The sequence below is a fragment of the Tamandua tetradactyla genome, chromosome 9 (genome assembly GCF_023851605.1).
Source record: "Tamandua tetradactyla isolate mTamTet1 chromosome 9, mTamTet1.pri, whole genome shotgun sequence".
NCBI classification, from domain to species: Eukaryota; Metazoa; Chordata; class Mammalia; order Pilosa; family Myrmecophagidae; genus Tamandua; species Tamandua tetradactyla.
The window spans coordinates 34,268,496-34,288,134 of record NC_135335.1 but is presented as its reverse complement, the minus strand read 5'-3'; the positions used below and the strand labels follow the sequence as shown (position 1 = coordinate 34,288,134).

At 52.5% G+C, this 19,639-nt stretch overlaps 1 protein-coding gene across 6 annotated transcripts in view; it reads right to left on the bottom strand.

The window, feature by feature from the left end:
• Nucleotides 1-19,639, bottom strand: part of SLC6A6 (solute carrier family 6 member 6) — an 80,079-nt gene that overhangs the window by 28,524 nt on the left and 31,916 nt on the right. For all 6 annotated transcript variants that reach the window (XM_077116431.1, XM_077116430.1, XM_077116429.1 and 3 more), the window contains 3 exons: nucleotides 11,497-11,736; nucleotides 9,850-9,984; nucleotides 7,929-8,163 (listed from right to left, as the gene is read on the bottom strand). In XM_077116431.1, coding sequence (XP_076972546.1) covers nucleotides 7,929-8,163; nucleotides 9,850-9,984; nucleotides 11,497-11,725 — 599 coding nt within the window. In that variant the 5' untranslated portion in view covers nucleotides 11,726-11,736. The remainder of the gene's footprint in view (nucleotides 1-7,928; nucleotides 8,164-9,849; nucleotides 9,985-11,496; nucleotides 11,737-19,639) is intronic.

Sequence of the window (19,639 nt, the reverse complement as noted above, 5' to 3'; positions counted from 1 at the left end):
AGCAGACCCTTCTTCAGCCCTGCTATGTGCCAAACACAGAGTTCACATCTCAGTCCCTCCGTCTGATCCCTGACTTTGAGCAAATTGCCCAACCTCTCTGGACCTCAGTTTCCTCATCTATACAACGGGGTTAACTACCCTCCCTCAACATTCCCTTTCTTTCATCTCTGTTTCTCCTCTGCAGGGCTCACTAAAATCTAAGCTTCAGGAGAGCAGGTATTTGTTCTTTCTGGGGTCGTGGAACATCCACTTCTTTGCAGGGACTTGTGAGGGGAAAATCCATGCAAAGGATGAAATATAGGCCCTGGGACGTAGCAAGCACTCGAGAAACTTTCGCAGTGGTTACCAGCATTTACTGGGAGATTTCCACTGGGACCCGGGGTGGGGCAGCGCCGGGTGCTGACGCCCAGAACACATCCACTGTCCAGGTCACCAATGCCCGGAGAAACTGGTCCCACTGTGCCAGGGCACAGGGACATGGGCTGTGCCTACAGGTCCACCTGGACCGGGTGGGCTGACAACTTGAACCCAGGCCTGCCCGATCGAAAGCCAGTGTTCTCTCAACTCCACCACGTGGCTGCTCGGCAATGAAATTATTAATCTTTTTTAAAAGGGGATCTGGAGGCTGCAGTAGCTTTAGAACCCCAAGGCCTGCCCTGTTTAGCTGCCAGATCTCGGCACCTTCAGTGGAGGCCCCAGGACCTCCGCTTTAACAGGAGCACCTTTCCTATCTCCAGACCTCTGCACATCCTGCCCGGCAGGCCCTCCTCTCCACGACCGGGCCATAGTCTACCTCAACCTTCAAGGCTCGGGGAAGCCCCCCCACCCTGATGTCCCATCAAACTTTCACTATAGGGCGGCAGCCCTGTCTATCTCCTGAGCTGCAAACTCTCACATCGAAGGTCACTCCCCAACCCAGCGTTTATTGCCCCCCAGCCCCAGAACTTCCCTCCCCAGAATAAGGCACACAGTAGGTGCTCATTTAATGCCAAGGAGATGCCCAGTCTTAAGGCGGCCTTTCCTTTTTCTCTAAAAGGACAAGTTGGCTGAGAAAGCTTAAAATCCCCGAGCCCGGGTCCCAACCACACCAAGCTGAGGGCCAGCTGACCCCTCACTCTTTTAGTGTTCACCGCTGGCACACCGGCCCGTTGTGGGCACCTGACAGCTACAGAGGCCACGAGGAAGCAGCCGAGCCACACAGCTGCTTCCCCAGTCGCCGAGGTCAGTCCCCTGAGGAGGTCTCACGGTGGCCATATTTGAAGGCACATTTTCTCTGACCTGGCAATTCCATTTCTAAGACTCTCTCCTGCAACTATGCTTGCACATGTGGCTGGAGACAAGGTGTCCACCCAAAGCTCTTCATCCCGGCATTATCTATAAGATTGGAAACCACCCAAACGTCCATCCACTGGGGCTCTGTGAACCATGGAGCAAGTCCCCAGTCAAATACCACCCTGCCAGAATAAAGAACAGGGAAGGTCTCCGTGTACTTTAGAGAAAGGGGACGGAGCACGGTGAAGGACAGTGCCTCTGCCGTACTGCCTGCTGTGTAACCATAAGGAGGGGTAGCGGAAACACACTGGGACTTGGAAACGCGGGACACACAAGAAACTGAGTCCAGCGGCTGCTTTTGGGTTAGGGATGGGACGTGGGGACGCGGGGCCGGGAGGGGGAGCCACATTTCCCTGACTTTCTGAAATTTTTTAATGTGCACATAATATTATCTCTATAAAAATCATTTTAAATTAAAAAAAAAAATTAATGGGCTCCTGGGAATAGAACGAATGTGTCCAGCCCATCGGAGGCTGTCCCAACAGAGCCTCTTTCTAGGGCCAAAGTGAAATGACACCTTCTTCCAAAGGGGGCAACCTGGCTGAGACCCTCCCGTGGGCCCCTCACTCATGAGCAGCAGATAAGGATCCCTGCTGGGCATTGCTCCCAGGGTCGGTGGCCCCCGCGGCTTTGGTGGCCCCCGCGGCTCAGGGAGTAAACTGTAGAGTGCTGTGCCCGAGGGAAGGCCACAGTCCCTTGCTCATCAGAGCCTCCGAAATGTCCCAGGATGAGGCTGTCCTAGTTGCAATTCGACCACCTCTCCCCGCTTCCTCTGCTTACCACCCCCTCCCCATCCAAGGCTCCCACATCCTTGGCATACGACAAGACCTGCCTAGATGGCCCCATCACTCATTCTGTGTCCCTGAAAGGGGCACAAAATTCTCTCTCATTCAGACCCAGACACTTGAAGGAGATGCTGGGACAACAGACCTGGACTGCAATCATCCTGGACTAGCCGGGACAGGGCAACGTCCCATCTCAACCCTCATCCCTGTCACCGTCCCCTTCACTTCTTCCCTTCAGCAACACTTGCCTCTGCTGCATTCTTGGAACAGGCTGAGTGGGCTCCTGCCCCAGGGCCTTCGCACAGGCTGTTTCCTCAGTCACATAGTACATGGCTCCCTCGTTCCTCTCCTTCAAAGCTCTGCTCGCTCCCCCAGAGCAGTCTTCCTCAAACCCCTGGGGAAGAGGCTGCTTCCTGGGTCACTCTCCTTCCCCTGCCCTGGCTTTATATTTCTTCACAGCAACTTTTATCACTGGCTTCTAGTTTGATTTAATTTGTGTACCTGTTTAATGTCTACCTCTCCTACCGAGATATCAGTTGCATGGAGGCAGGGGATGTGTCTGTTTTGTTCACTGCTAGAACCCAGAATAGCGCCCAATAATTAATTGTACTCAGATGGGGAAACTGAGACTCAGAGAGATTCAGGAATTCACCTGAAATCACCCAGATTGAAAAATAAATAAATAAATCAACCTGGAGCCCAGACTCTTCTCTCTTGGCCCCCTGGGGACTTACCCCCTTTGCCTGCTGGGTCCTAGGCTGTCCCTTTATGAGGGTCTCCAGCATCTCAGGCTTCCCCGCATCCCTCATACAGGAGGAATGGGGTCCAGGAGTGAGCCACATTCCTGTCCAAGAATAGTAACGACGCATTCCAGGGTGGGATCCAAAAAAGAATCGCCTGGATGTCTGTTTGGAGTCAGCCGCCCTGCTGCCGTCCGGCCGGCACTCAGAGATGTAAATACGTCCTCCAAGTGGGCCAAATCGTTTCCTTTTGACAGCGGTCCAGCCATTTATTAGCCACAGCCGGTCCCTGGAGACCAGTGGAGGCAACGATTATAAAAGCGCCTGTCGGCCCCGAGCCCCGGCCGCGCGAGGCTTTCGCCATCCGCCCCCCCCCCTTCCGGCAGCTGCAGGGGAGATTGGCTGAGCACTGCATGTTTGCAAATATGACTCATTTCTTTGATTTTAATAACATCTAATGATACGTGCCGAGCTCCCAGGGGCAGGGGAAGAGGGCTCGGTTCCAGCCTGATGGGGGGACAGGGGTGGCATTTGGCCATATTATGGCCCCGTCTGTCATCCAGGCCTGTGTGATGGGGTAGGGTAGGGTCGATGGAGGCAGAAGCCAAGCTTTCCCCACACAGCTCGACTCAGCGGTTAATTATAAAGCCAGCGTGAACTGGAAACCTCCGGGGCCCCAGTGGGTCCTCGTGAGGCTCTGGACAAGGCTGTGTTTCCTGCTTGATTTGGCTTCGCAGACCGGGATGGGGTAGAGATGCGGACCCAGAGGCAGAGAGGAGAGCCCAGGGTTAGCCCTACAGTGGGGCCACTCCTGTGACCATGGACATGGGCTGCTGGGGACCCAGACAGAAGGGTGCCGGGGAGGGGGAGGCTGATGTGAAGGGGCTGGAGCTGGTTTCATTCCAAGCTGAGCATGAAACCCTGGGTCAGGCGCTTACCCTCTTGGGACCTGAGAGTCCTTACAAGCAGTGCCTGGGGGCCCTGTCCCGAGCACCTACTCGTCTAAGCTCATGAACATTCAAGCAAGGTGGAGAGGCACAGCTCCAGTTCGCAGAGAGGAACTGGCTCATGGGGTGCAGCCAAGAAGGGTAAGTGGGGGAGCCTAAAAGTCAAACTGTTCTCCCCACATCTAAGGGACAGGGATGTTACCTGCTGTTTCTCTGCTGGAAGGGAGTGGAGGGGGCTGGCAGGGATGATTGATCAGTAAAATCCTTCCCTGTCCAGAAGAATTCAGGGAGGAGATCACAGCTCTGCAGCTGCCTCATTTGCAGAAGGAAAGGACAGGTGAGCGGTCTGAGTGCCCGGTGCAGGTAAAAGTGAAAGGAAACATTGGTTGTTGCTGGGGCGGGGCGGGGGGCTGAGCATCAGCGCTGGGTTTCAGTTCAAGTGGCATCGAGACCAGGGAGCATCCCCAAAGCTCTGCAGTCCAACTTGGGGAGGAGCCAGCGATGATACGATGACGTCTCTGTCGCCATAAATGCCCTGGCAAGCCTCACACAAGGAAAACAGTGGAGCTACAGTCACTGTGAGGCTGGTGACTTACTTTCAGGGGAAATCGTATATGGTGAGTTTCACCCTAAACCCAGATCCATGGGTTCTGTGGATGGCTGATCTCCTCAAGGCCCTGTACAAAGTCGGGGCTCAATCTACCTTCCAGGCTCTCTCTCTTACAGGTGTGTTCCCTGAGCAATGTCCAGAAAATACAGATTCAATCACATCACTATCGACGGCTTCTCCTCCTATAAGCCAAAACTCAAGCTTATCAGTCTAACATTTGAGGCATTTATCACCTGGCCTCACCTCTCATCAATTCTCCATGGGTCCTAAGCTCTGGCCAAACTAACTTCTTGCTGTTCCTAAACATTCACATGCTTTTACAATGCCATGCCTCTGCAAAGGGCTGTTCCTTCTGCCCAGAATGTCCTTTCTCTTGGCTTTTCTGCTAGTGCACTCCTACTCATCCCTCAGAGCCCAGCTCATGTGGCCCACCCATTTGCAGATGGGGAAGCAAGAAAGGGGTAGTGACTTGCTGCTCCAGGTTGCACAGCCAGGTGGAACTAATAAAAATTGGCACCTGGTAAGCACTTATTTGTGCCAGGCAGTGTTGAGATACTTCCACTTAATTCTTTCTGGCAGGGCCAGATCACAGGGTAAAGAAAGCCATGTAAAGGTCCTGAGCTGGGAAATGACACGTTTGGATTCACATCTGATTAGAGGTGCAAGGGGGAAAGAAGGGAGAGCAGCTGGTGCCCACGGAAGTGACAATGGGGACCCTGCCAGGGCAGGGCATGGTTGCAGAGAGGTGAGATTCTGGCCATACTTCGAAGATAGAGCCAACAGGGCTTGTGAATCAGACATGGGATATGGGGTCAAAAGAAGAGTTTGGAATGATTCCCAATATTTTCCCTACTTTGAGAGTCTCTGCAAAGCCGAAAGGAAATGATTTCTAAATATTTGCTCTTACTCTGTCCTCTTTGGATGGATGGAACACTTGGGAAGGCAGGTGGCCTCGGCTCATGCCCTCTGCTCCCTCCTACCCCCCGGCTTACTAACCCCCGTGACATCTGTTCAAGTCCACTTGTCTGGCCATTTGGCCATGGGCTCTGCTCACACAGGCAGCAGAACTGATACTTCTGCCTCAGCCTGTTTTCCAGGTTCTTCCTCCAGGGACCCCAGTCCTCCCCGGGGTTCCAGAGAGCCGACAAGTTATTTGTGGAAGGCCACTTGGTCCCACGGAACTCTGCTAGAGCCCAGGGTGGGGCTTGCAGAGGCCAGATTGGGAGGCAAAGCACCAGGCCAGCAGCCAGCACCCCCTGGACTCTGCAAGTCCATCTGCATCACAGAAGGGGCTTGGGAAGGGGTCTGCGGCACCAGGAGATTTCTAAGCGAAAACAACCTATCTCAGTGTCTTCCATGCCAGAAAGGCAGGGGAAGCCAGGACCTCGCCATGGGAACTCCTTCTCCAAGAATGCCTGGCCTGATGCTAACAGGGAGACAGACACACACAAAGTCACAAAGAAGGCAGCCCCTCTGCAATCTGGGGAGGGCCTTGTGGGCATTCAAGGAAGGACAGTTCTTGGTCCCCAGTTTCAGCAGCCTCCCCCAAATTTAGGACACCTCCACACATTTCCAAATATTCCTGGGGGGGTCAGTGTGACTCCCTGCGAGGAGACCACCTACTAGGCATGTCGGACTGGCTGAGCCCATGGCCTCGTTCAGTTAGGCCCATCCTGCAACTCTGGAAGGGTAGTGCTATATTAAACGCAGGGATGGGGAGGAGAAAGCACTTGCCCAAGCTAGAAGTGGTGGTGAGAATTTGAACCCAGGCAGGCAAGTCCCTGCCTGAGAGAATGAGGCCCTGGGGGCCACTCGATGAGAGGCCAAAGTCAATGCCCTGGAAGGGTCAGGCGCCTGGAGGTTAGGCTTGTGCCAAGAACACCAGAGAAAGGACAGGGCTGTGTCCTTGGGTCTCCTTCAAGAGAGAAGAATGACATGGCAGCATTTCTTTGTCTCAATCTCTCTAGAGGTCAGGCCCTTGGAAACTCTGTCTCCAGAGGGTGGGAACCTAAGGGGGTGACAGATGCTTTTTCAACGTCCTCTTCGTCTGCAAGTGGAAAATATATATGAAGAGTCTCTCCACCAGTGCCAGGTCCAAGCAGCCCCAGGGACCTGTGAGCATAAAACCCAAGGCCCAAACGTCATGACAGGGACCATCCAAAGGAGGGTGCCAGGCCAAGAGAGGGTCATCGACACTTTGCCTTCAATGTCACCCTAAAGCACAGCTGGGACCAGTCAGCAGGCAACTTCCCTACTCTCTGCAGCTGTTCCAAGAGATGGACTCGTTGGAAACTGCAAGGGCTCATACTAAAGATTAATTGGAGACCACCACCGTCCTTTACAGCCTCCCCTACCCTGGTTCTCAACTTCCGTGTGGGGCCTTAACTCAGTTATTTCCAGCTAAGTGATGTGTCCCAAATTCAACAGCTCACGAAGAGTAGGGAAAGCTATACACTAATATATTTTTGATGAGCATCCAAGCACTGTGTTAGAAGGATGTCCCCATATGTCAGCCTCGTAAGAGGTCCCCAAACTTCAGAACTCCACATCCTACCTTCATGCTGTTTTGTTCTAGTGGCATACCCCTAGAAAGTTATTAACTATATTGTGGTGAATAGTAAAAACACCCATAATTCTAATTCTCCAGTCCTCTCGTAACACAGTACACAGTTCCTTACCTCTTGAATCTGGGTTAGCACATGGCTTTCCCAAGTAGGGGCTTGAGAAGCGCCTGCCCACTGGGACTTTCTCATTTGCTGTTCTTGGAATGCCGACTTGCCTGCAAACAAGCTGAGGCTAGCCTGCTGGGTGATGAGACCAGTTGTCCCCTTTGCCCCAGCCAACAGCCAGCCAGGGAGAGCTGTCCTGATGACCTAAAACTCACTGCAGACAGAGGAAAGGACCAGCCAAGACCAGAACTATCCAGCTGAGCTCACCCCCAATTGCCAACCAGTAGGCTCATGAGCTAAATAGTGGTTGTCTTAAAGCCACTAAATAAGGGGATGGTTGTTATGAAGCAAAAGCTAACTGATACTTATTTCCACACTAGCCACACACCTTTTCACTTGAGTAACTGCTTCTGCTTCACATAGGCATTTTTCTCTGTACATTAACAGGTTTGAGGTGCTAACTACATTTTTTTTCCCCTAAAATACATTAAAAAAAATGGATCATTTTTCCAACAGCGTTTCATCTAAGGTAACTGCAAGGATGTATACCTGCCTTTGGAAAACAATCCTCACAGTGATCCCATGAGGGTCGGAACGATTCATTCCTCTCATTTGACAGGTAAAGAAACTGAGGCTCAGAGAAGGGGAGTGACTTGCCTAAACAACAAGACCATGGCAGCACAGGGATTGGATTCCAGACCTGTCTGAGACCAAAGGCATAGGTTTTTCTCAAAACCTCTACCTCCCCCCCACCCCCCAGAGAGGGTGACACCCACATCCCTGGGGAGACTCTCTGCCCCTCCCCCCTGCACCCTCCCCGCCTCCCGTGGTGAAGCCGGCCTTACTCCCAAAACTCGGTGACGGGGGAGGTGTAGTTGGTGTGGGTGAGGGTGACCCCTTCGCTCCGGTTCTTGCGTATGGTGTCCTCCATGCAGCGGGGCGTGTTCCAGCTGTGGTTGCAGTGTGCCCAGGGCAGCTCCGTCTGGAAGGAGTGGAACAGGTAGTACGTGGCCCAGGCCAGGATGATGATGTAGTATATGTTCAGGAGAGACACAATCACGATGGAGGCATAGCCGATGCCTGCGGGTGTGGGCAAGCAAGATGAGGATCAGGAGTGAGGCCAGACCCACCACGCCCACAGCCTCAGCTGGAAGGCCTTCGCATTCCCAGGCCTGGACCCCACAGCGGGCTTTCAACAGTGGCCAGCAAATATTTACAGGATGAATGGATTAACTGGGTAGATGCATAGGCGAAAGAAAGGATACTTAGATGAATGGGATGGTTGGATGAATGGAAAGGCGGATGGGAGAAGGGATAGATGAATGACAGATGATTAGATTGATAAATGGTTGGCCAGATGAATTAGTAGATGCATGGTTGGTTGCATGGATGGTTAGATGGATGGATGAGTAGATATGTGGTTGGTCACATGGATGGTTAGATGATCAATGAATAGATGCATGGATGGTTAGATGGATGGATGAGTAGATGCATGAATTGCTTGCATGGATAGATGCATGGTTGTTGCATGGATGATTAGATGGCTGGATGAGTAGATGCATGGTTGGTTGCATGGATGGTTACATGGATGGATGAGTAGATGCATGGTTGCTTGCATGGATAGATGCATGGTTGGTTGCATGGATGGTTAGATGGCTGGATCAGTAGATGCATGGTTGGTTGAATGGATAGTTAGATGGATGGATGAGTAGATGCATGGTTGGTTGCATGGATGGTTAGATGGATGGATGAGTAGATGCATGGTTGGTCACATGGATGGTTAGATGGATGGGTGAGTAGATGCATGGTTGGTTGCATGGATGGTTAGACGGATGGATGAGTAGATGCATGGATGGTTAGATGGATGGATGAGTAGATGCATGGTTGGTTGCATGGATGGTTAGATGGATGGATGAGTAGATGCATGGTTGGTTGAATGGATGGTTAGATGGATGGGTGAGTAGATGGATAGATATATGTTGGATTGATGGATGGTTGTTGGATTTGTTGGATAGTTATATGGATGGTGGTTGCTTGGAAAGTTGGGTAGATGAATGGATGGATGAAAGAAGAAGTAGATGGTAAACGAGTAGTAGTAAATGAACGAGTAGTTACATGATGGATGGATGGATGGCTAGATGGGATTTATATGGATGACAGAATGAGTAGCCTCTTATATACTCTCATCCTGCCAACTAAATAACAGTGATTATAGGGGCAAACTACGTACTAGGCAATGGGACTAAATGTTATAACAGCTACCATTAATTTGGTGCTTACTATATGCACAAAGCATTTTCACATGGCTATGTCACTTTGCCTTCACAGCAACCCTATGAAGCAAGCCTATTCTTTCCATTTTGACAGATGAGGAAAATGAAGCACAAAGAGATTAAGTGACTTTCCCACCGTCACAAAGCTAGAAAAATGGGGACGTGGGGCTCTAACCCGACAGGAAGCCTCCTGAACCTGAGTGTTTATCTGCTGTGCTATACCAATAAGCAGCTGCTGGCTTGATAATCTAAACCAGAGAGATGGATTCAGCTGACACCATCTAAGCAATTACTGTGTGATAGACACTTGCCCTGTCTCCTTTCCCCTTACTACTCAGCAGCAGCAGCCACATCACAGGTGTGACATATCGGCTGCTACCTGGCATCAGGTACAGTGCTAGGTGATTTGCATGAGGATTCAACGTGCTCAGCAATAGGAAATCTGCTGATCTGAAGGACACCGGGCCCAGGGCAGCCTCCGACCCATACTCACCGGTGAACAAGGGGCAGATCTTTTCCCAACAGGTGATGCCGCCTTCAGAGGTGTACTGACCAATGACTACCTCCAGGAAAAACACAGGCAGGCCGCCCCCGAACAGAAAAATGAAATATGGTATGAGAAAGGCACCTGCAGAGAGAGCAGAATGGGGTGAGGGTGAGGCTGCAGCCATCGCAGGGGCTGATGCTTTGGAGAACCACAGCCCATGGCATCAGAGAGAGAGAGAGGATGGGTGAGTGAGGGGAGGGATAAAAGTCAAACTCTCAGAGCTGGGCGAAATACCCTCCAGGCCCTACCCATCTGTCCAGCTGAAATCACCTTTTCAATGTGCCCAGCCTCTGAGCCTCAGTTCAAACTATGTCCAGCGCCTACCTCTGGCCTGCCTTCTCTGCATCTGTCCAGTTGAATAAGCACTGCTCAGTTTAAGACTAATCTCCAACACTTCTTCCTTGTGGAAATCTTTACCCTGGCCAAAAAGGGGCACTGAGAACTCCCCAGGAAGGGTGCAGTGATAAGAAGCCAGGGGTGGGTGCCCTTGGCTGGGGGGGGGTGGTTCCAGGAGAAGAATAAGGGGCAAAGAATAGGGGCTGGGGGGAGGGGGCTCCTACTTGGTGTCCACTAATGGCTTCCGTGGGTGCATAGACCCTTTGAGACTGCGTGAACTTAATCTATGTGTATGTGTTTCATTCTGGGGGGCTGGGCAGTGAGCAGGGTCCCAAAGGGGCCGGAGATCTACAGAAGGTTCAAAAACAGGCTCGAAGGCAGAATTTCGAAAAAGCACTTCTCCTAAGGCAGGTGGCACCTCTCTGTTGACAAGGATAAGTCTTCAGTTACAGACAGGGCCAGGCAGTGGGTAAAGACTCCCTTTCTAGTTCTCATTCATTCCCTTTTATTGCATTAGCAATAAAATGAAGAGTTGTCTCTCTTTGACACCTATTACAGGGGATGTGTGAAAGAGGGAGAGAGAGAAGATTCTAGCTCAGAATCTTCAGCAGACAAACAAAACAAAACAAAAAACCAACACCAAACCACACACCTTACATTTAAAAAACTTTTTCACTCTATCTTTTTTTGCGTACATTTTCCTTTGGCGACCGTATTGGTTTTGCGTTCCAACAAGACAAACGAAGCTTGCTTCTGAACTGCATTTGGTTGAGTCAGAAAAGCAAAAGCAAATGGGAGAGGGGTGCACGGGTGGTTCAGTGGTAGAATGCTCGCCTTTCATGCGGAGACCTGGGTTTGATTCCCAGACTATGCACCCCCTCCAAAAAAATGCAAACGTGAGGGGAGATATGAAGTAAGGAACATTCAGGGGGCACATACGAAGAGGCCGTGAAGGTCAGAGGGTTGGGAAACTTGGGCCTGTCCTAGCCCCACACCTCTTCAGAGATGACAAACTGGAGGATCAGAGAGGGTGAGGGACCAGCTCAAGATAACACAGGAAGTCCCTGGCAGAGCACCACCCTGACTCCGAGGCAGTGAGCACCCCCCTGTCCCTGAGGTGAGGCAGGGCAGGGGTGGGCTAGGCTGACCTGGCGGGGGTCAGATAAAGCCGGACACACCCACGTCCCAGCACCACCCTCCGTCTCCTGTGCGGCTCTCTGCTCTGGAGGTGTACCGTGCATCCCAGCCCAGGCTCACCTCCACCATTTTTGTAGCAGAGGTACGGGAACCGCCAGACGTTGCCCAAGCCAATGAAACCGCCAGCCACCGACAGCACAAAGTCGATCTTGCTGGCCCACTTCTCCCTTTGCGGTGGCTTCCCGTCGGCCTCGTCCTCGGGCCGTGTGCCCGGACTCTTTCCCGGCGAAGGCTTCAAGATGTCTTTGTGGAAATCTTTCAGGCACTGCAGCTTCTCTTTGGTGGCCATCTCCTCGCTTTCTGTGGGGAACAAAACAGAAGCCAACCGTAGTCAATAGGAGCTGTCCCTGGGTCCCTTCTTCCCGGGGGGCTGGCTCCATCCTGCCCACGCCTGTGGCAGGGGGACCCTCGTGTCCCCAGAAGTGTCCACTGCTTTGAAGCAACATCCTGAGTCCTCCAGGCCCTCTGTGGGGGCTCAGGGACACCGGGAACCCATAGAATCGGTAGGTTCCATTCCCAGAGCATCTGCTGAGCAGAAGCACTTGGGGTGGGGGCTGGCAGGCTGGGGTTCCCATGTCTGATGTCCCCGAATGCCATACTCCAGTCTGAAACCCCAACCCTGGCATCGCCTTTCACAAAATGCAACACACCCCTGGTGCTGCTGAGCCCCTTTCAAGTCACAGCCTGACTGCATTTTCTATAAATCACCAAACACTCTTTGCTCATTTCAGGTCTGTGCAGAAAATGACTCTTCTCATCTCACAAATGCCTCTGTGCGGTGCCTGGCCCACAGTGGGCACACAGTTCTTATGTGTTTAAAGGACGAATACATTGAAATGAGTAAGGGATGGGGTCTAAGGCTGGAATAGAAACGGCATCTGAAAATGGGTTTTCCGTCAACGTATGGAAAGCGGGTGCTTATGAAACACATTCACAAGTTATTTGCCAGTCACATCTCTGTAGCCATGAGAAAAAGGAGGGATATGCCTTGCAGAGTACTGGGGAGCTCCATGAGTTCACCCTCTCTGTCACCTCCAGCTCACCCCAGACACAGGCTGATCCCCAACGGGCAATACACAGGAGGAGGCCAGAGATAGAGAGAGAGAGAGGGTGGGGTATTTCTCCCCCACCTCCACCTGTGTGCCAGGCAGTGAGTGTCGGGCAGGACCATGGCCCCCTGAAACCCTCTCCAGATTCTATTAAAAACTCCCTCCACTTGCACCTCCTTCAGGCCTGTTGGTGCTAACGGTTCCCCACATCCGCCACTCTCTGGGGGCTGTACCACTCCCCGGTGGCTTCCCTTAGTCTCCCTGATAAAGTCTCTTAAAATGTCCGAGGGGGACTCAGTTTCTAGCCGGGGCCCTCGTGAACCACCAGACAAATCTCTAAGCCCGAGGGAGCCTGTCCAGGTTACCCACAGCTGCAAACGAGGGCTGCTGTCAGCTCTTCGTCCTGCGCTTCCTGGGGTCCCATGTCCTCACTCCCCCTGGCCCAGAGGACACAGTCACACAGCACGACATCCCGAGCTGGAGGTGGGTGACACCGCCACCAAGGGGGCTGGGAGCCCTGCCCTGAGGATGAGGCCAGGCCCCTGCCCTCCACGGTTTACCCCACAGTGGCAGAGGCCCACGGGAGACAGAGGAGCTGGAGGGCAACCAGAGCTATAGGCCCACCCACCCCTCTCTCGGGCCCCAGCTTCCCCACCTGCAAAATAAAACAGCTTGAAGCAGTATAAAATAGGACACTGCATGTCCCTGGTTTCCTATTCAGCTCTGAAAGAGTTAACAGAGAATTCCAAGTCCCTTCTTCCTTATCTAGCTCCAAAGGAACCAATACAGAACTGCAAACTTCCTGAGACGAAAATTTCCCTAGCGTCCCTAAACCTCCCCAAAGGATTGAAAACGCCCCCAACCAGAAAATCTTGTAAAATTCTGGGCTCAAAGCAAAATCTTAGTTAATGATAAGAGGTACAGGGTCATAAAGATTGTTAACCATTTGTCCAAAGACAAATTTCAGGTATGTGACAACCAACCCGGAATTCTGCTAGCTGTCTCCTAGAACAAGGAAGACACCTGGTATTCAAAGGTTGCTATGGAAACCTGCTACCTACAAAACTTTCCCATAAACAAGCTGGTCCGCTCAGCGCACGTCCCTCCCTTAGGCCTGGGGCCATCAAACTCTCTAATGTGTGCTCTCTCTTTTTGATAAACTTCTTTTGTAATAAACTTTACTATTTATTCCTACTGGCCCTATCGTCTCTAAATTCTTTTACTTTTGAGACCATCGAACCTGGATCCACACTCAAAGGTGGCAGCCACACAGCCAAGTAAGTCACCTGGAATCCAAACTGGCAGCCAACACAGAATTACCAGGAGATCTCAGAGAAAAGTGCAGATTTCTCGTTTCTCTGGAAAAATCGGAAGGTCTGGTCACTTCGGGCTCATCCTTCCTGGTGGCAACCAGCTCGCCTCCTGGCCCACGGGTTGCCCTGGTACCAGGCACGTCCGAGTTTGTATTTTCTTCAAAGTGCTCATCCCTCCCTGAAAATATTCCCATCCCTGTTTTCTCGTTAATGATCTCTTTCTTGACTAGCCTCGAAATTCCATGATGGCAAGACCTTGTGTGTCTTGTTCCCTGCTGTCAGGAGAATTATCTGCCTCAAGACCTTAAGATCAACTCTTAACCGGAATTTCCAGCTTCTCTTAAGGGGCTGTAACATCCATCCCCTTAAACAGAATTTCCAACCTGCGGGTTGCCCCATGGAATTTGGATGTGCCCCTCCCATCTGTGAGCTGATTCTCTGCCAAATAAATCTCTTTGTATATACACACGTATGCACACAATACACATAGCCTTTTGGTTCTCTCTGGAGAGAATCCTGACTGATGCGGTATTAGAAACTGGCAGTGCTGAGTTCAAATCAGGCTTTGTCACACCCGCCCCACCCCCACCCCCAGCCCTGCCCCTGGCTGTTGGGCAAGCCATGCAAACTCAGAGCCTCAGAAGCTTGCTCTCTTGGCTGCTGTGTGTTTTGTGATGATGGGACAAGGAGATAAGTGGCCCGTGGTGTCTCGGCCCATGGTGTTCTGTGATGATTTGACAAGGAGATAACCGCTTGGCTGGGAGTTGGTGGGTGCTGGGTGGCTCTGCTGAGGGGTACAGAATGGGGATAGGGTGGGGGGGGTGGGGCAGGGTGTAGGTCTGGCCCCAGAGGCCAGCTCCACCGCCCCACCCCACCCCATGGGGTTGCCTTCCGAGGAGCTGGGGCACAAAAGCACAACAGAAACTCCTGGCGCCTCCTTCCTCCCCCTGGCTCGGGGTGGGGAACCCCGATTGTTTCGCTATCTGGCCGTCAGCAGACCAAGAAAAGGTTTCCTGGAGGCGCCGGGCAGCTCCCGAGCCCTTCCTCTTGTCTCCTGGAGCGCAGACGAGCGGCGGCCCCTCGGCACTGGCATCCGCCGGGGCCTTTCTTTGCCTGCTCCCCTGGGGCGAGGCGCGGGCTGGGGCCGGCCGCGCGGCGACGGCAAAAATAGCCCGAGCGCGCATTGTTCCCGCGGGCTGCGTGCGTGCGGCCCGATGGTTATCTGAGCGGCCCATTGTGGCCGGGCTCGGCGGGAGCATAATTGGAGGATGTGAGACTCAACACCCTCCTGATGAAGATGTTTGCAAGGGAATGACCCCCCCACCCCCGGAGCCTCCTCATCCAGAAGGGCCGGGTCTGCCCTTTCGGACTTTCCCTGGATCTGGGAGCTGGAAGGGATTGACCGGCTCCTGCTGGCATCCCCTAGAAACCGGGCTCATTGCCTCCGGGCTGTGAATGACCAAAGCCCTGGCCCTGCCCTCCAGGCCCCCAGGCCCACCCGCACCCACACTGGCAGGCAGAGATCCTCCAGAAACTTCGGGGCCATGACTGGGGATCTGTGAGACTTCTTTGCTCCAAGTTCTCTCTGGTTTCTTCCAAAATAAGTCCGGGCCACGCTGGGGCCACCTCTTCTGGTTGGACCCTGCCCTTCTGACCCCCGTGGCTGAGCCAGGGTGGGTGGGGCTCAACAGGGCAGAGCAGGGGCCTGTCACGTCCCCATTCCCAAGGGCACACATGGACGTGTCCCTGCGTCACCACCACCTCTCTGACCTGTGGCAGTTGCAAAGCCGGGCCCCACCTGCCCCTCGAGCATGCACACCGGGCCCCTGCCTGCGGCTTCAGCCAAGCCTCAGACTCAAGCACATCTGGGTAAGGTCAGATGCAGATGCAGGTGTCCCCTGAACTCCTCTTGGGACCCAGGGCTCCTTCCAAGTCCCCCTGGGGCATCTGACCAACTCTACACCCGTAAAGGCCCATTTTGGCAAGATCTGGCCAATGCTGATTCTGCCTCCTGCCGTCCACCTACATCCCCCCATTGCCATGGCAACCACCACGCTTCAGGTCCTGCCAACAGGTCCTTGCAGGCCTCCCTACTGCCACCCTGCACCCTTACTTCCCTCCTGCGCTGTCCCTCGCACCCACTCTATCTCAACACAGCAGCCACAGGGAACTCAGTACAGCATAACTCACATCACAATGCCTTCTCATCCCAAATCCCGCCCCGCCCCCCACCCCCAGTTACAACCAGAAGAAAACACAACGCTCCTCACCAGGCCAACAGGGTCCCTCAGGCCCTGTCCCCACCTCCCACCCATTCATTCCCCTTTCTCCTTGGGCCAGTCACCACGGGGACCTGCTTTAGTTTCTCCCATTCCTTGGGCCACTGCTCTGACCTCTATCTGGGAAGCCCTCCCGCTCCCTGTCCAGCTGCTTTGGGTCCTTCGGTCCCTGGAGGAACCTGAGGGTATGAAGCCCTGGCTGAGAGGCTAACAGCCACTTCCTGGCTGGGTGACTCAAGGCAGATCAGTCAACCTCTGTGGGCCTCAGTGTCCTCATCTGTGAAATGGGGATAATTATGCCCACTTCAAAGAGAGATTGTAAGGATTAAATGAGAGGGGTCCCTAGAAAGTGCTTAGCACAGTATTTGGCCCATGGCTGGTACTCCATAAATAGTAGCTGATATTCCATAAATAGTAACTCATACTATTACTACTGTCGTTAAATGCTACAATTTTTCCCAGGTCCACTCCTGAGCTTGGGATCTGTAAGGCCCCCACTCTAACCTAGGGCAAGATCAGCAAGGTCCAGAGATGCCAAGTGACACCCTGGAGGTCACTCAGCTTGGTAGTGATGTGACCACTGTTAAACACAAACCCTCAGCTCCCGCCTAATTGCCCATCATTTCTGTCTGCCCAGCCTGACGTCCCCTTCCCTGCAATAGCTCCGTCCATCACTGCAGACTCGCAAGCAGATCTGCCAGTTCTCTCCCATCGGCCCCCCACAACCTGGCGCCCTGTGGTGCAGTAAGTGCTAGGAGCAAGCCCCTTCCACACGCACTGAGCAGCCTGCTTCCCTGCTGTCCGCTGACGAGAGACAGAGCTGTTTTCCTTGGCGCTGAGCCCAGGGTGATTTTGTAGCAGCTGAGATACATAATTCCCCATTTTAAGAGCTTCCTTTTTGGTTATCACAGCTATACACGATTAAAATCAGCTTTGATAAAGCAGCTCCCTCCTTGCCCAGCTGAAAACGCCTTTGTCTCCGGTTCAGAGGTTGCAGCCAGAGCCAGCCGTGCCTGAAGACCGCTTTACACCACTTGTTCAGTGTTGGCACATATGTGGACAGGTTCAACCCAGTTCTAGAGACACCGTGGGTCTAGAAGATGTTCCTTTGCTCGCCACATTTTAAAACTACCAGATTTTTGAGTATTTACTCTCTGCGGAGCTATTTATAAACATGATTCCTCATTTGCTCCTCTGCAACCTTAGCATGGAAGGGATTTGCAGTCCTGTTTCATAGATAAGGGAAGTTGAGGCTTGGGTAGGGGTATGTGTGGCCTGCTTGAGGCTGCACAGTTGGGAAGGAGGGTGTGGAGCTAGAATTCCAGCACTGGCCTGCCTAATATCTAAGCCGCTGGGGTGAATGGAAGCTTAGAAGCGAGGAAGGTCCCTTCACTGTTTGTAGGTGGGGAAGCTGAAGTTCAAGGGGGAAAGAACACACAGGAGGTACAGAGTTAGTGGCTGAGCAGGGCTGGGAACAACCAGGCATGCCACCTGCCTCCCGGTGCCCTTCCACCCCATGGCCCTTGGGTATCCAAACACCAGCCAGTTGACCTTGAACTGAGGTATAGATTCTGCTATAGTCACCTCCGCCCAGCCTTTGCCACTTGGGCCCCAGGGTTTGGGGAAACCAAGTTCTTGCCTCTTTCTCCTGGACAAGCTTCCCAGATGTGCTGCACCAGGACTCCAGCCTACCTCACCTTCTCCTGCAGACCTGGAACCTTTGCAAGTAAATGACCGGCCTCTGACACGTCTCTCTCTGCTCTCAGGAACAATGATTTAAAACTCTTATTGTCACTGACTTAGCCATTCATGAGCTTCTATCATTTTTTTTACCCCAAGAGAGCATGTACTTTGTCCTTTTCCTCTTTGGAATGCTTCCCTCACCCTGAAAGTCCCTCGCACATAGGAGGCCTCTAAGAAAGATTTCAGTACCTGATTTGATAGTTTACTGTTTCTCAGCAAACCTCTGGGGGTGCTGCTGTTCTGTGGGTTGGGCAAGCAGCAACCGGAATCCCAGAACTGGAGGCGGGGGGGAGACGCAAACGATAGATCCATTTTATAGGTAGGGGAAACTGAGGCCTGAGTGGCCCCCAGAATGTTGGGCTTGCTGCAGAAGTAAGCAAATGGCCTGACCCTTACATTGCCCATATCACAGCAGAATCTAGCCTCCTTCTCACTCTGGACTGAGGCCAGAACTAAATTGTGTGACCCCTGAGCAAGTGCCGACTTCTCTGTGCCTCAGTTTCCATGTTGGTAAAAAACAAAATGGGGATTAAAAATAATACTCACTTCCAAGGGATTAAACAGGATGATGCCTGTAAAATGTTCAGCATGAAGCCTGGTACATACTACGTGATTAGAAATATGAGCTATTCTTGGAGAAAATAGCTAACTGCATTGGGATTTCATCAGACTATGGGCCAGGCCATTGAATCCCAAGTGTTTGTTTAAAAGAAAGAAAGCTGCATTTACTGAGCACTTACTGTGTGCCAGGCATTGTGTCCAATGCCTTGCACGCATTTTTTGTTTCTCTCCTAGCGAGCGCTGTCACCAGGCCTGTCATGCAGACGAGGACACTTGCCCGAGGTCACACTGAGAGGAAAAGGCCACTTGAGCTGCAAACATCCCCCAAAGTCTGCCTTGGCCCCTGCAGTCCATGTCTCAATCCACCAGACTGTCTCAGGTCACTTGCTTTGGAGACTTTGCAAAGGGAAACCGGGTCTGGCTCCTTTAAGAAGCTAGATGTAGATGGCTGGATGGAGGTTGACAAATTAGGGAACTAGGCAGAAGAAACAGGGAAGTGGAGGGGGGTGTCACATGATAATTCAGGGCTCAGGGGCTGGGGAACCCCCTGGGGGAACCATCAGTGTCCAGAGCCACGGAATGGGCTAAGCAAAGGGCTCCTTCCAGCACTGTCTCCATAGATTCCCACGCCAGCCACAGGGTCCAGGAGAAGCAGTGCTGGGTGGATCAGCAATGACTGCTGCTTGCCAGCACCCCTGGCCCAAGGAAGTGGCATTTTTAATTATTAAGACCCCCCTGAAAAAAAAAATCTAAGTTGTGTTAAAAGTATCATTTCACACTCTAACTGGGGTAACTGTTATTGAAAGTTAATAAAAAAAAAAAGGCACTTTCCCCCTCCGCCTCATAAAAAAAAATTACACCCTTACTGGGCAGGTGATGGTGGCGCAGAGGCAGAGTTCTTGTCTACTACGCCAGAGACCTGGGTTTGATTCCCAGTGCCTGTCCATGGGAAAAAAAAAAAAAAATTACACCTTTACAATATTAAAGAATTTGATTGAATCCTGTTCCAGATCCTTCTGTCTTGGTTATCTATTCCTGAGGAGAGGCTAATTCAAGCATGGCAGGCTCAATGGCCTCCAGGGACCAGGTGAGCAAAGGATGGGAGGAAAGGGAGGCTGGGGAGAGGCTGCAGGAAGAAGCGAGGATTGCAGCAAATAGGGCACGCCGGAGCCCCCAAAAGGGGCAGCTGCTCCTTATCTCCAGCGACTGCAGCAGCCCTTTGGGACTGGGGTCCACTGAGACCAGAGTCTCCAATTTC